This window comes from Bos taurus, chromosome 12, assembly GCF_002263795.3.
Source record: "Bos taurus isolate L1 Dominette 01449 registration number 42190680 breed Hereford chromosome 12, ARS-UCD2.0, whole genome shotgun sequence".
Lineage (NCBI taxonomy): Eukaryota > Metazoa > Chordata > Mammalia > Artiodactyla > Bovidae > Bos > Bos taurus.
This window is the reverse complement of record NC_037339.1, coordinates 25,525,495-25,539,130: the sequence shown is the minus strand read 5'-3', so window position 1 is coordinate 25,539,130 and position 13,636 is coordinate 25,525,495. Positions and strand designations below refer to the sequence as shown.

At 44.1% G+C, this 13,636-nt stretch overlaps 1 protein-coding gene across 3 annotated transcripts in view; it reads right to left on the bottom strand.

Annotated features, from left to right (window-relative positions):
* Positions 1 to 13,636, bottom strand: part of DCLK1 (doublecortin like kinase 1) — a 354,917-nt gene that overhangs the window by 156,207 nt on the left and 185,074 nt on the right. For all 3 annotated transcript variants that reach the window (NM_001434816.1, NM_001109962.2, XM_010810737.4), the window contains exon 4: positions 5,139 to 5,238. In NM_001434816.1, coding sequence (NP_001421745.1) covers positions 5,139 to 5,238 — 100 coding nt within the window. The remainder of the gene's footprint in view (positions 1 to 5,138; positions 5,239 to 13,636) is intronic.

Sequence of the window (13,636 nt, the reverse complement as noted above, 5' to 3'; positions counted from 1 at the left end):
ACTGTCTACAATTATTTGTGTCTAGTGCACTGCCTGGCACATGGTAAGTTAGCTCAGCTTACTGAATAAATGAATGGATGTATGAAAGAATGGGCTTCCCTGGTGGCTCAGATAGTAAAGAATCTGCCTGCAATGCAGGAGGCCCGTCCCTGGGTTGGGAAGATCCCCTGGCGGACAACATCACAACCCACTCCAATATTCCTGCCTGGAGAATCCCCATGGACAGAGGAGCCTGGTGGGCTCCTCATGAAAGAATGAGTGACTTTTGCTGGCAGTAGCTCAAAAGCCATTTTGTAAGGAGGTCTGGGCAATCCAGACACTAAGTGTCTTTCTGGTGTCCCCAGTGACCTTGGGGACTGTTTCTTGTGATCTTTCTTGGCATCACCAGCCCCAGGACAAAGCAGCAGATCCATTAAAATCCCTCTAACCCAAATCAACGTGGACCTAAGGGCTGGGACTTCCTGAACATCATCAGTTTTAGAAATCTGACTGGGTCTAAATGTCATTTGGTTTAATCTTCAGAGATTCCCTCCAGAAAAGGGTGGGTATCTTCAAAGGTTGCTGCATCTCCTCCCACCTCCACCACAGGAATAAAAGTTGAGAGTGGGGGAAAAAAGCAATAGATAGTCACTTTTTTGTTCTAAAGTGCCCCGGCAACAAATCTGAATGACATCTGCCTCCAATTAAGCCCTGCCAATGCAGCTACGTGGCTGAGTCCAGCTGCAGTCCACCAGGAGGTATATTTCAGCCGAGGTGTCATTCACTAACATCATTCACTAAGTAATAAGGAACACAGTTTTGAACGTGCTTTGACATTTATTATCTCATTTGAGGTCCATTACAACCCAGGGAAAGGGGGAAAGGTGTTTTACAGAATGGAAAGCAGGCTTGGAGATGTAGAGACCACACAGCAAGCAGGACACCAAGCTTGGGCCAGACCTTTGTCTCCTAACCCTGTCCCAGTACTGCTTCCATTATGCTGGGTTCTAACCCGACTTTCTCATCACCCAGAGCTGGGGAAAGCAATGAGGACCCTGTGGTGCCTCGTGCCTGATGTAGCTTCTGCTGCATCTCATTCAGGACCTGAGTCCTTGTTTCCAAGGTCAGGATGGCATATTTCTGGGAACATGTATCAAGAGGGTCCTGGGTACCTGATACCATAGGGTCCACAAGAGAAAGCTGAGGAAACGTCCCTTCTCAAATCACACACCCAGGAAGAAGACTATACTCTAGATGGGTCTATCTACTGCAGGAGAAACCTGGACCAGCGTTCCCCAGAGACAGGATTCTTTGTTACAGCAACCTTAGGAGACAGATAGACAACAAAAATACTTCCCTGGTGGCTCAGACGGTAAAGTGTCTGTCTGCAATGCAGGAGACCCGGGTTCAATCCCTGGGTTGGGAAGATTCCCCTGGAGAAGGAAATGGCAGCCCACTCCAGTATTCTTGCCTGGAAAATCCTATGGACGGCAGAGCCTGGGAGGCTACTGTCCACGGGGTCGCAAAGAGTCAGACACAACTGAGCGACTTCACTTCACTTTCAAACAAAAATATGTAAGTCTGAAGTCATGCCTATTAACACTAAGGAATTAACATTAATGCCTATTAACATTAAGGAATCAAGGGCACAGGGGAACTGGTAAACAGAGAGGATGAGCAGAAAGAGAAAGGCAAATACCATATGACACCACTTATACGTGGAATTTAAAATAGGACACAGATGCGGTCATCTACAAAACAGGCTCACAGACAGAAAGCAGACCTGGGGTTGCCAAGGGGAGAGGGGAGAAGGCGAGGGATGGACTGGGAGCTTGGGGTTAGCAGACGAAACCAGTATATGCAGAATGGATAAACAAGGTCCCATGGTATAGCACAGCAACGTGTATTCAGTATCCTGAATCCTGAAATAAACCATAATGGAAAAGAATATAAAAAGGAATGTATGTGTGTGTATATACACACACACACACGCATACACATATATGTGTGTGTGTGTGTAACACCAAATCAGTTTGCTGTACAGCAGAAATTAACACAACATTGTAAATCAACTCATTTCAATAAAAATATTAAATTTAATTTTTTAAAAAAGGATGAGTGAGGTTTGAACTCCTGAGCAGGTGTCAGGCCTGGCAGGGGTGAAGTAGGCAGGTGAGGAAACTGGCCAAGCGACTCTGGGGGGGTGTTGGCTTTGAGGGGTGGACAGAAGGTGACATCCTGAGACAGGCTTCTCACCACAGAGTTGCTTTACCCTCCTGGGTAGAGGCAGGCATTTCTCAACAAAATCCTCTCACCTTTTAAGGGCAGCAAAGTATAAATCCATCAGTTTATCATCAACATACAAGCGAAACTGTGTGAAGCTTCCTGTCTCCAATTTGGCATTTCCCTTGACTCTGTTTCATCATTTCTAAATCAGACCGCAAGCCACGACTGAGGAAGGATCCCCTGGCCTGTGTCTCTATATATAGTCCTTCATCCACCACAGTAGAAGGCGCTAAGAAGCCAGTGATTGATGACGATATTGCTAAAATGGTTACATTTGGAGCTGGAAGAAGGAAGGTATTTTTTTTTTCCGTGAAAACGGGGGAGGAAGAAAGCCCCCTCGCAGTTTCTAATATTGATCTGGCTCCACTGTAGTCCCGTGAAATAAACATCTATAAAGTCACAATGTCTCACTGGAAAGACCTTAAGAGCCGTCTCCAGGAGCTTTCCCAGCAGTCATTAGGGGAGGTATCGTTGCTAATCCTGAACTCACTGCAAGCTAGCTTAATTTCGAGAGACAAAATAAAAGTGCTGCCTTGTGGCAAAAGCTCACTTCTTGGTGCCATTAAATCAAGCAAAGCCTCTGCGCCAATATTAATTCAGTCATTGCTGGCTCCCCTGTTCCCCGTTGCCCCTCCTTTCAGGAAGCCCCTATGGAAGAGGCCAAAGGAAGCCTCGACGTGCAAATATCGTTTAGCAAGTACAGATAAGCAGCAGCAAATCATGCTCAGAGCACTTAAAAAAAAAAAAAAGATTCAAATGTTAATACATTAGCGCCAGAACATGCTGTACAAGCAACAGGGAAACTGCAGTTGTCAACGTGTGAATTTAGTCTCGGGGTAGGTTCATGCCAGGAAGTAAAAAAAAAAAAATCTCAATTTAGACTTCATCTCTACCCCTACCCCCAAGCCACGTGCTTCCCGGAGGATATGGGGGAGTACATGGTTACTCAGCAGATGTACTTCACACCAAGAAACGCTCAGGGTATATTCATCCCAGGAAAGGATGTGCAGTTCTCCCTTTGTCACTAAAGTTTTAGTCTGAAGCAGTCCATCACGGGGCCAAGCCACACATCATGGGCAACATCCCCTGACTCCTGCGTGTGCATGCATGCGTGTGCATGAGTGTGCGTGTATATATATGCATTCTTATCCATGAGAAAGGTTTCTACAGGGAAATCACGGGGATTTTGCTGTTCTACGTTTCAGAAAGCCGGCCTGCCCATCACAGCGGATGAACACGAGTAGGCTGAAGCCACCTGGGTTGAGAGGACACTGTCAAGGGCGAAAGCCCAGCCCCAAGGCCACGCCAAGAGAGGCAAGGTGAGGGAGAAGCCCCGAGGGGGACATGGAGGGCGGCAGAAGCCCAGGCCAGCTCTGCTGATTTGAAACCGAGCTGGATTCCAGTTCAAGTCTGACAGGCTGCTTTTCTGTTATCAAAGCAGCAGACTCAAACTTTCATTTCAGAACGCATCTGGTCTCTCCGTCCGTCCCATCAGAAACAGCTATTTTCTTTAAATTGGAAATCAAGGCAGTTTATTCTTTTCAAAGCTGTGCTGTTGGCTCTTCTGCCTGACTTCTAACCTTCACTTCTTTTGCACAACAGCTAAGCTGTCTCATTTGAAAAAGGGGTGGGCTGGGAGAGCCTGCCCCTGGACTTTACATGAGTGATAGATTTGCATCAATTTTTGTCTCCAAGGAGAGTCTATCAGAGATAAAGACGCAAAGTATTTAGAGAAAACTTATTTAGAGGGAAAGAGGTGCCAAACCACTCTTCCAGCCTTTTCAACCAAAACATCAATAACTTAAATCTCTTCAAGTAATAGAGCTACAAAAACTTTTATTAGGCATTTAAAGTTTTAACGAAAAAGGGGCAACCTGTCTTATTCTTATCCCTCCCTATACACCTGAAGTCATTTTAAAATGATGAAATAACTAGTGTGTTTAAATGCATGTACCTGATATGCATATAATATAGACATTCTATGTGAACGTACATCAGCCATATTTGGAGCTCCAGTATTTCCCACCCACTTGGTCAAAAGCTCATTAATTTATCTGCATTTATCTAAGCAAGAAATTCATTATCACTTCAAAAAGTACTTCCAAGAAGCAACAATTTGAATTAACAATAAATATGTACTATGTTCCTAATTAAATCAGAAGTCATATGACTTAGGAAAGGTCTCTCTGTTCAGGGCAACTGTCTTCCCTGTGATGCTGTTAAGATTCTGAGATGATTTATGGTATCAGAAAACATCATTCTTGAAGTTACAACCTTTCACATGCATTTCCTAAGATGTATCTTTCCCTCTTTATCAATGGTTCCTTCTCTATCAATTGGAAAAAAAAATCACATTTCATTTTCATCTGAAGGATGCTCTTTTCTGATCCTTCACAGATCCTAATGACACACAAATTCTGACGTATTTAAAGGAAAAGGACACAAGACCATCTTTCTCAGGACCTACAAGAGAAAGGAGGCCATGTGAAAGCTGAGTCTAGACACATGCTCAATAACTTCACAATAACACATCTTTCAACTATGAGTTTTGATATAAATATGTAATTAAAAATGTAGACATCGGCACCATGATTTTTCTATAGAACACCATGTAGTTAACAAAATGGTTATAAATTAGCCACTGGTAATTTACTCTTCTAAATGATTTAACCTTTCCAATGATCATTTCATCTGTTTTCTATATTATAAAAAAATCAAAGAAATTCGAGATATGGAAAAGCCATGTTGGCTGAGGATCTGAAACTGATTTGGTAGCTTTCGAGTTGACATAATCTTGGCCCGAGTGCAGCTCATTTTGGAAAGCTGCCTCAAATTTCCCCTGGTTTTGAACTTTTTTTTTTTTGTTTCCTTACCACTTTCATCTAGCAAGAAATCATCCTGGTAACGGAACTTCTCCGGTCCACATGCAATAAAAATGTCATCGTCACCAAAAAAGTCCTGAAGGCACATCACCTACAAGAGAAAAGCGTGGCACTCAGCAAGGGGTCAGCAGAACAGCAATTACAGCAAAGCATCCCGCCAGTGGACATCTGCATACAGCCACTTCCCAGCTAATGGAATCAACAGGGCCGCTCCTCCGGAGGAATTTCAAAGGGAGGTTTTTCAGCATCTGTTACTAGTAAGAAACATGTTCCGTTTCAGTGGTGCAGGAAGGCGGGAAAAAGTACATAGAACCGGTAACTGTCACATTTATGACTTGACATATCAATAGGCTAGGAGGTAAGAGCCCTTTATTTTCACAACAGACTGGATGCAGCAACTTGTAGAAAAGGAGCGCTCCTTCACTCCTCTGACTGTAACCGTCCTGGAGAGCAGTAAAAGTCAGTGTATGATTTTAGCAACAAAAGTGTTTTCTAGTAACTGATGCCATAGTTACATGATGATGGTCGCTGGGGCAACAACTAGAGAAAAATATTTGTACCCTAACAGGAATAGAGCAATCTCCTTTAGACCACGTCTGGGCTGTGCTAAGTCGTGCCCGACTCTTTGTGACCCCATGGGCTGTAGCCTGCCAGGCTCCTCTGTCCATGGGGTTCTCCAGGCAAGAATACTGGGGTGGATTGCCATTTCCTCCTCCAGGGGATCGTTCTGACCCAGGGATCAAATCTGTGTCTTCTGCATTGGCAGGAGACTTCTTTCACCACTGAGCCACCTGGGAAGCCCAAGATCGCTTCTACCTCTATCTGAAACAAAAATGGTACCCTTCATAAAAGGAATAATAGAAAAAGTCAGTTATTTCGGAGATTTAGCTACAGAGACGAAGCAACTGTATCCCTCATCTCAAGCTAAGCTGAACTTTAACACTCCCATGGTTCCCTAGCTTGTGGTCACATAAAGGGAAAGTTTTAAAACAACCTTTTGATATTTTACTCAACTTCTCCAACATGAACTTTGAAAGCTAAATGCCGCTTTTCAAGTAAATGTAGTCCAGATGAATAATCCCGAGCTTACTGCTCTCTCTCTCAATATGTGGATGTGCAGTGTAATATTTTTGCTGTTGTTGTTCACAGTATGTATAATGCCAGTAGAAGGCACCGGAAATGCTTCTGATTTCTATCTATTTTCAATTTTTTTTTTTACCACTTGGAGCAGATGGTAAAGTGGTCACTTGAAGGCACCATTCAGAGCTGTGTGAAATAGACTTTTGTATTTATTTATTGCATTTTCCCTTGGCTATTTGAGGATTAGAGACAAGCCTTCCTGTGTCTGACGTGGGAGATGTTTTTGGTCTATGTTTCCTGTGAACCCCTTCCCTTACGTACTGGTACTTCATCTGCAGAGCACCACTGGGGTTCTGGGGTTCTGCTCCTTGTCAGTTCCCGTAACGTGACCCTGACAAGTCAAAGATGCTTGAGCGCTTACAGAAGTAAGGTGGGGAAGGATAGCGTCGTTCAGAGGATGCCTGTGGAGGCATCAGATAGTTTTTCTCCGATAATCCGTCATTCCCAAACAACTACTTGGACAGAGTGAAGTCAGAAAGAGAAGAACAAATACCATATATTAACACATACATGTGGAGTCTAGAAAAATGGTACGGATGAACCTATTTGCAAAGCAGAAACAGAGATACAGATGTAAAGAACAAACATATGGATGCCAAATGGGGAAGGGAGGTGAATTAGGAGATTGAGATTGACATATATACACTATTGTTACTACGTATAAAGTAGATAACTAATGAGAACCTACTGCATAGCACAGGGAGCTCTACTCGGTGCTCTGTGGTGACCTAAATGGAACGGGAGTCTGAAAAGGCGGGGGGTGGGGAATAGACATACATATAGCTGATTCTGGAGAAGGAAATGGCAGCCCACTCCAGGATTCTGGCCAGGAAAATTCCATGGACAGAGGAGCCTGGAGGGCTACAGTCCACGGGGGTCGCAAAGAGACGCACACAAACACACATAGCTGATTCACTTCGCTGTACAGCGGAAACTAACACAGCACTGTAAAGCAGCTGTGCTCCTATAAAAATTAAACAACAACACAAAAATCCCCACAAATAAACCACTCGGCTGAGGTCTTCAGGAGGATACTTCTCTCACAGTTTGATAGTAAGTGTTAAGTGTGAGTGAGGGACATTCATGGTGGTCAGTGCTTATTCTGTCTCCAAAAGCTTGAAAACACAGGTGACTTAAGAGGGACACTGTAACCATCCAGGAAGATGAACGGAAGGTCTTCACCACTCAGAAGCTTTGATCCTCTACTTGGGTTAATAACAGGCCTTCTGACCTGAGAACCCGCTCTCTGTTCCATTCCCTTCTGTCAGATTCCAACCATGACTCTCTTCATTTGTATCTTCATGACACAGCACCCCAGCACCTCGACCCCAGCTGTCCTGACCATCGCGGGAGTCGTCACAACCAACCCCGCCCAGGCCGCTGTCATTTTACTCGCATAGGTCCACACTGTGCCGACTATCTGTGCATTAGCATACAGCACACAGGCATATAAAAATGAGTAAGAATGGAAAACCATGTCTTATTCAGGCAAAAATGTGAACAATTAACCCTAAAAAGCAGTACTTCCTAAAGTGAGAATGATTAATAGAATTTGTGCCCCAAAGGGTCCTATGGCCAAAGAGATTTGGAAAATACTTCTCCAATATAAACAGATTTCTTTATTTCGTGCTGTGTCACTTCAGTCATGTTTGACTCTTTGCGACCCCATGGACTGTATAGCCTGCCAGGCTCCTCTGTCCATGGGATTCTCCAGGCAAGAATACTGAAGTGGGTTTTCATTCCCTTTTCCAGGGGTTCTTCTCGACCCGAGGATGGAACCCACATCTCTTACGTCTCCTGCACTGGCAGGTGACTTACCACTAGTGCCACCTGGGTTTGTTTCTTTCTGATCTTCTCAAGACCCTTAATGTGCTAGTGAGTGAGTGAGTAAAGTCGCTCAGTCGTGTCCGACTCTTTGCGACCCCATGGACTGTAGCCTAACCAGGCTCCTCCGTCCATGGGATTTTCCAGGCAAGAATACTGGAGTGGGTTGCCATTTCCTTCTCCAGGATATCTTCCCGATCCAGGGATTGAACCCAGGTCTCCCGTGTTTGTAGGCAGACGCTTTACCGTCTGAGTCACAGGGAAGATCCAAATGTTCTAAGTACATGGCAATGCCAAAGAGGATACAAAAATACAGTCTTTCCCAGACTTACTTGATTCTGGAACTCTCCTCACCAGAACGGTATGCTCTCTTACTGTATGGGTTCCCTTTGGTACTATGCTGACGGCTGTTAAGTGAAGAGAATTTTAAATTCATTCAAACATTTAAGCTGGACCTACTCTGTGCCAGGCTGTGTGCCAAATATTATGATGACAAAGCTCCAATGGTTGAAAAATACTGTTTTCCAAAAGGAAAAAAAAAATGCCCTTTCTTTCCACATATTGCCATCATTTACATTTGAGAACATCAGTTGGCCAACCAGATCACCTCTATCTACCAGTGGCTACTTTATGCCACTGATAAGTGAACAAATAACTATCAAAACTATACCATGTTATAAGCAGGTTGCCAGCCAACTCCCATCCATCATATCCGGATGACCATCCTCCTAGCCGGAGACTCAGAGAAGAGAGCGACAACGACACAAGCTGGATGGTTTAGGTAGAATTCTGTTCCAAGTGGGAACTGAAACATGATGAACTTTCGATGTCGTTTCCAACTCCAGGACTCCAAGAACATAAAAGGCACACAGTGATGGCTACAGAAAAGTAACTGTCATCACTCAGCACACACACACAAAGAAGGCAGGGAGAAGTCCTTTCAATGCCAAGCAACATGTATCCATTTACCTCTCAATCTTCAGTGAGTGAAATCAAAGAACTTGTTCAACTGTCAGAAACCGTGATGTTCTCTATGCTCTCTGCTCTGGCATCATTTATCCATTTCCCTGCTTACAAAACTCCCACCCAGAGAAGGTGGGTAGGGTCAGTAGATCAAGTTCAAACTTAGAAAACTACTCCCTGTTAGAAGCCTTGGTAAAAAAGTTGATAGCAAAGGAGGCTTAAACACAAGGTTACAATAAAGATGGATTTAGGATAATCTATGTACAGGAGACAGGGATCAAGACCATCCCTGTGGAAACGAAATGCAAAAAAGCAAAATGGCTGTCTGGGGAGGCCTTACAAATAGCTGTGAAAAGAAGAGAAGTGAAAAGCAAAGGAGAAAAGGAAAGATATAAGCATCTGAATGCAGAGTTCCAAAGAATAGCAAGAAGAGATACGAAAGCCTTCCTCAGCAATCAATGCAAAGAAATAGAGGAAAACAACAGAATGGGAAAGACTCTCTTCAAGAAAACTAGAGCTACCAAGGGAACATTTCATGCAAAGATGGGCTCGATAAAGGACAGAAATGGTATGGACCTAACAGAAGCAGAAGAGATTAAGAAGAGGTGGCAAGAATACACAGAAGAACTGTACAAAAAAGATCTTCATGACCCAGATAATCATGATGGTGTGATCACTCACCTAGAGCCAGACATCCTGGAATGTGAAGTCAAGTGGGCCTTAGAAAGCATCACTACGAACAAAGCTAGTGGAGGTGATGGAATTCCAGTTGAGCTATTCCAAATCCTGAAAGATGATGCTGTGAAAGTGCTGCACTCAATATGCCAGCAAATTTGGAAAACTCAGCAGTGGCCACAGGACTGGAAAAAGTCAGTTTTCATTCCAATCCCAAAGAAAGGCAATGCCAAAGAATGCTCAAACTACCGCACAATTGTACTCATCTCACACGCTAGTAAAGTAATGCTCAAAATTCTCCAAGCCAGGCTTCAGCAATATGTGAACCGTGAACTTCCTGATGTTCAAGCTGGTTTTAGAAAAGGCAGAGGAACCAGAGATCAAATTGCCAACATCCGCTGGATCATGGAAAAAGCAAGAGAGGTCCAGAAAAACATCTATTTCTGCTTTATTGACTATGCCAGAGCCTTTGACTGTGTGGATCACAATAAACTGTGGAAAATTCTGAAAGAGATGGGAATACCAGGCCACCTGACCTGCCTCTTGAGAAACCTGTATGCAGGCCAGGAAGCAACAGTTAGAACTGGACATGGAACAACAGACTGGTTCCAAATAGGAAAAGGAGTACGTCAAGGCTGTATATTGTCACCCTGCTTATTTAACTTCTATGCAGAGTACATCATGAGAAACACTGGGCTGGAAGAAGCACAAGCTGGAATCAAGATTGCGAGGAGAAATATCAATAACCTCAGATATGCAGATGACACCACCCTTATGGCAGAAAGTGAAGAGGAACTAAAAAACCTTTTGATGAAAGTGAAAGTGGAGAGTGAAAAAGTTGGCTTAAAGCTCAACATTCAGAAAACGAAGATCATGGCATCTGGTCCCATCACTTCATGGGAAATAGATGGGGAAACAGTGTCAGACTTTATTTTTTGGGCTCCCAAATCACTGCAGATGGTGACTGCAGCCATCAAATTAAAAGACGCTTACTCCTTGGAAGAAAAGTTATGACCAACCTAGATAGCATATTGAAAAGCAGAGACATTACTTTGCCAACAAAGATCCGTCTAGTCAAGGCTATGGTTTTTCCTGTGGTCATGTACGGATGTGAGAGTTGGACTGTGAAGAAAGCTGAGCGCTGAAGAATTGATGCTTTTGAACTGTGGTGTTGGAGAAGATTCTTGAGAGTCCCTTGGACTGCAAGGAGATCCAACCAATCCATTCTAAAGGAGATCAGCCCTGGGTGTTCTTTGGAAGGAATGATGCTAAAGCTGAAAGTCCAGTACTTTGGCCACCTCATGTGAAGAGTTGACTTATTGGAAAAGAGTCTGATGCTGGGAGGGATTGGGGGCAGGAGGAAAAGGGGTCGACAGAGGATGAGATGGCTGGATGGCATCACTGACTCGATGGACATGAGTTTGAGTGAACTCCGGGAGATGGTGATGGACAGGGAGGACTGGCGTGCTGTGATTCATGGGGTCGCAAAGAGTCGGACACGACTGAGCGACTGAACTGAACTGATGCACTTTGATTGTCTGTGCTCTCACTCTAGATCATTAAGCTGGAGGTAGCTACAAATGTATTCTATCCCATCTAACAATAGAGGATAACAGAGGAAGATTTATAACCCTTTTTTCTAGGCCAATATACTTGGAGATTTTTCCTTTAGGCATTATAGTATTTTCTGACATCAACGGATTAGAAAAGATAGAGAAATGTAAAACCAATACCCTGTGTAATGATCTGATTTGATACATCTATGCAATGTTATTCCTTCTTAAGTCTGAGGTTCTCAAAAGTCAGTGTGGTAATCAGCTTTGAGAAACAAGTTCCATTTATGGATTAAAACAACAACAACATTCCTTGCTAGAAAGAGACAGTGACAGTTGACCTTCTCTTCTGTGAAATCTCTGGTCAACAGGTATCAGGTAATGGAAGCATCCATCAAGACTGGGTCCAAGAAAGATGCAAAGGCAGAGAGATGACATTTGAGAAAAGAAAGTCCAGCCTGTCCCTGTTCACCATCACTCCTGCCTCCAGAAGAGGTGGTACAGTCAGTGCTCGTCTATCTCCGTGATCTCCATGGCCACAGATGCTGCCTCAGCACCGTCTCCCAAACCCAGGCCTTCCTTGCCCCTCCTCAGCACCCCCATCACCACCTCAGTCTACAGCTTAGCCTCCTACCTGTAGACCATGGTTTTGCTCACTCCCACCTCCTTTCTCTCCCACTGATCCTACTTAATTCTCTTAATCTTCTTCTTCTTACTAAACTTTCAGTCTCTCTCTCCATGGCTCACACAAACACCTATGACTTATCATCACATTGAAGTTCATCTTTAAGCATGGCATTCCAGAATCCTCAAAATCTGCTCCGAACCCAGCTTTCAAGTTCATGGTAGCTTCAGCCATGAGATGCTGCCTGATACTCAATAAGTGTTGATATGGATGGATGGAGGGATGGATGGATGGAGGGATGGATGGACAACAGGTGGGTGGACAGATGGATGGATAGATGAATGGTTGGATGGATAGATGGATGGATTAATTAAAGTACTATGCTCTAACAGGAAACATGTTCCAATTTTTATCTGCTTTACTTATTCTCCTTGGAAAGGACTTCATCTATCTTATGTGTGTGTGGCTTTGGAACAATTTTTTTCCCCATTAGGTATCCCCTTCTACTAACTCTTTGACTACTCAAACCCCTTCCACGACTCAAGCCTCTGTTGAAGATCTAAGCCTTACCTTCTCTCTACACTCCAACCCAAAGTGACTCACCCCTGCTCTGAACCCCTAGTCATCACCCCATAAGCGTTCTCTGGGCACCACTGTGCGAGGCCTTGAGGACAGGACTGCCTTCAGCATTCACCTCTTCATTTCCGCGCTTAGAACAGACTGGCACTCCAAGGAATTCCTAACACACTGCAGTGAATCAGAAATTCAGCAGAGAGGAACCTGCAGCGTCTTCCAGCAGTTTGTCACAGGTCTGGAGGCAGGTGGCTGGGGTGTGGCTCCTGCCCTGCCATGACCACTGACCTGAGCAAGTCAGGAAACCCCTGTTTCTAAAGATCCTAAACTCCAGGCAGAGATGGTGCCTCCCTGAGTGCAATTCTGCAGCCCGGTCGTAAAAGCCCAGGGTTCTGTGTTAACTCAGCTCCACCCCTCAGACGTTCATCTCTTCATGCCTCCATTTATTGTTTTGGTTGTTTAAGAATTTGACTGCGACTCAGAAGAGGATAAACCCTCAATACATTTTAGCTATTTTTATTAGCCCAAATACAGTTTTCCTTCCAAATAAGCACAAATCAAATGCATAGCTAATATAAACAAATAAATAAAAATTTTAAATGCAACAGATAGCTCCCGGGCACAACAGGCTTCTATTGTAAAAGTAGATTTGGGTCAAAGGTAGCATATGGGTGCCCCTTCTCACTTTGGGTCTAGGGGGTCCTATGCGTCAATCGTTTTGGGGCAAAGCACACTTTTAAAAATATATATTTACTTAAGGTCTTCGTTGCGACAGGTGGGATCTGTAGCTGTGGCACGCGGGATCTTTTTAGTTGGGCCAGGTGGGATCTTGGGAGCCCGGAGTCTTAGCCACTGGACTGTCAGGGAAGTCCCACGAAGCACACTTTGAATTAGCATCAGGGAGCTGATACAAAGCCGGCTGCAGATGCTCACAACAAGTTGGGTTCACGCCCCAGGTTTCCACTGAAATGATGCTGTGAAAGTCACCTGCAAATATGCTCACCTGCGACCACATGAATATATAGTTCTGTGAACCACTGTCTTAATCAGGGAATCTTGGGGCCAAATTTTAGTTCTGTGGGAGCCGGAGATGTGTATTCCTCTGAGAAAAGTGTCCTTTGTCAAAATACCCCTCT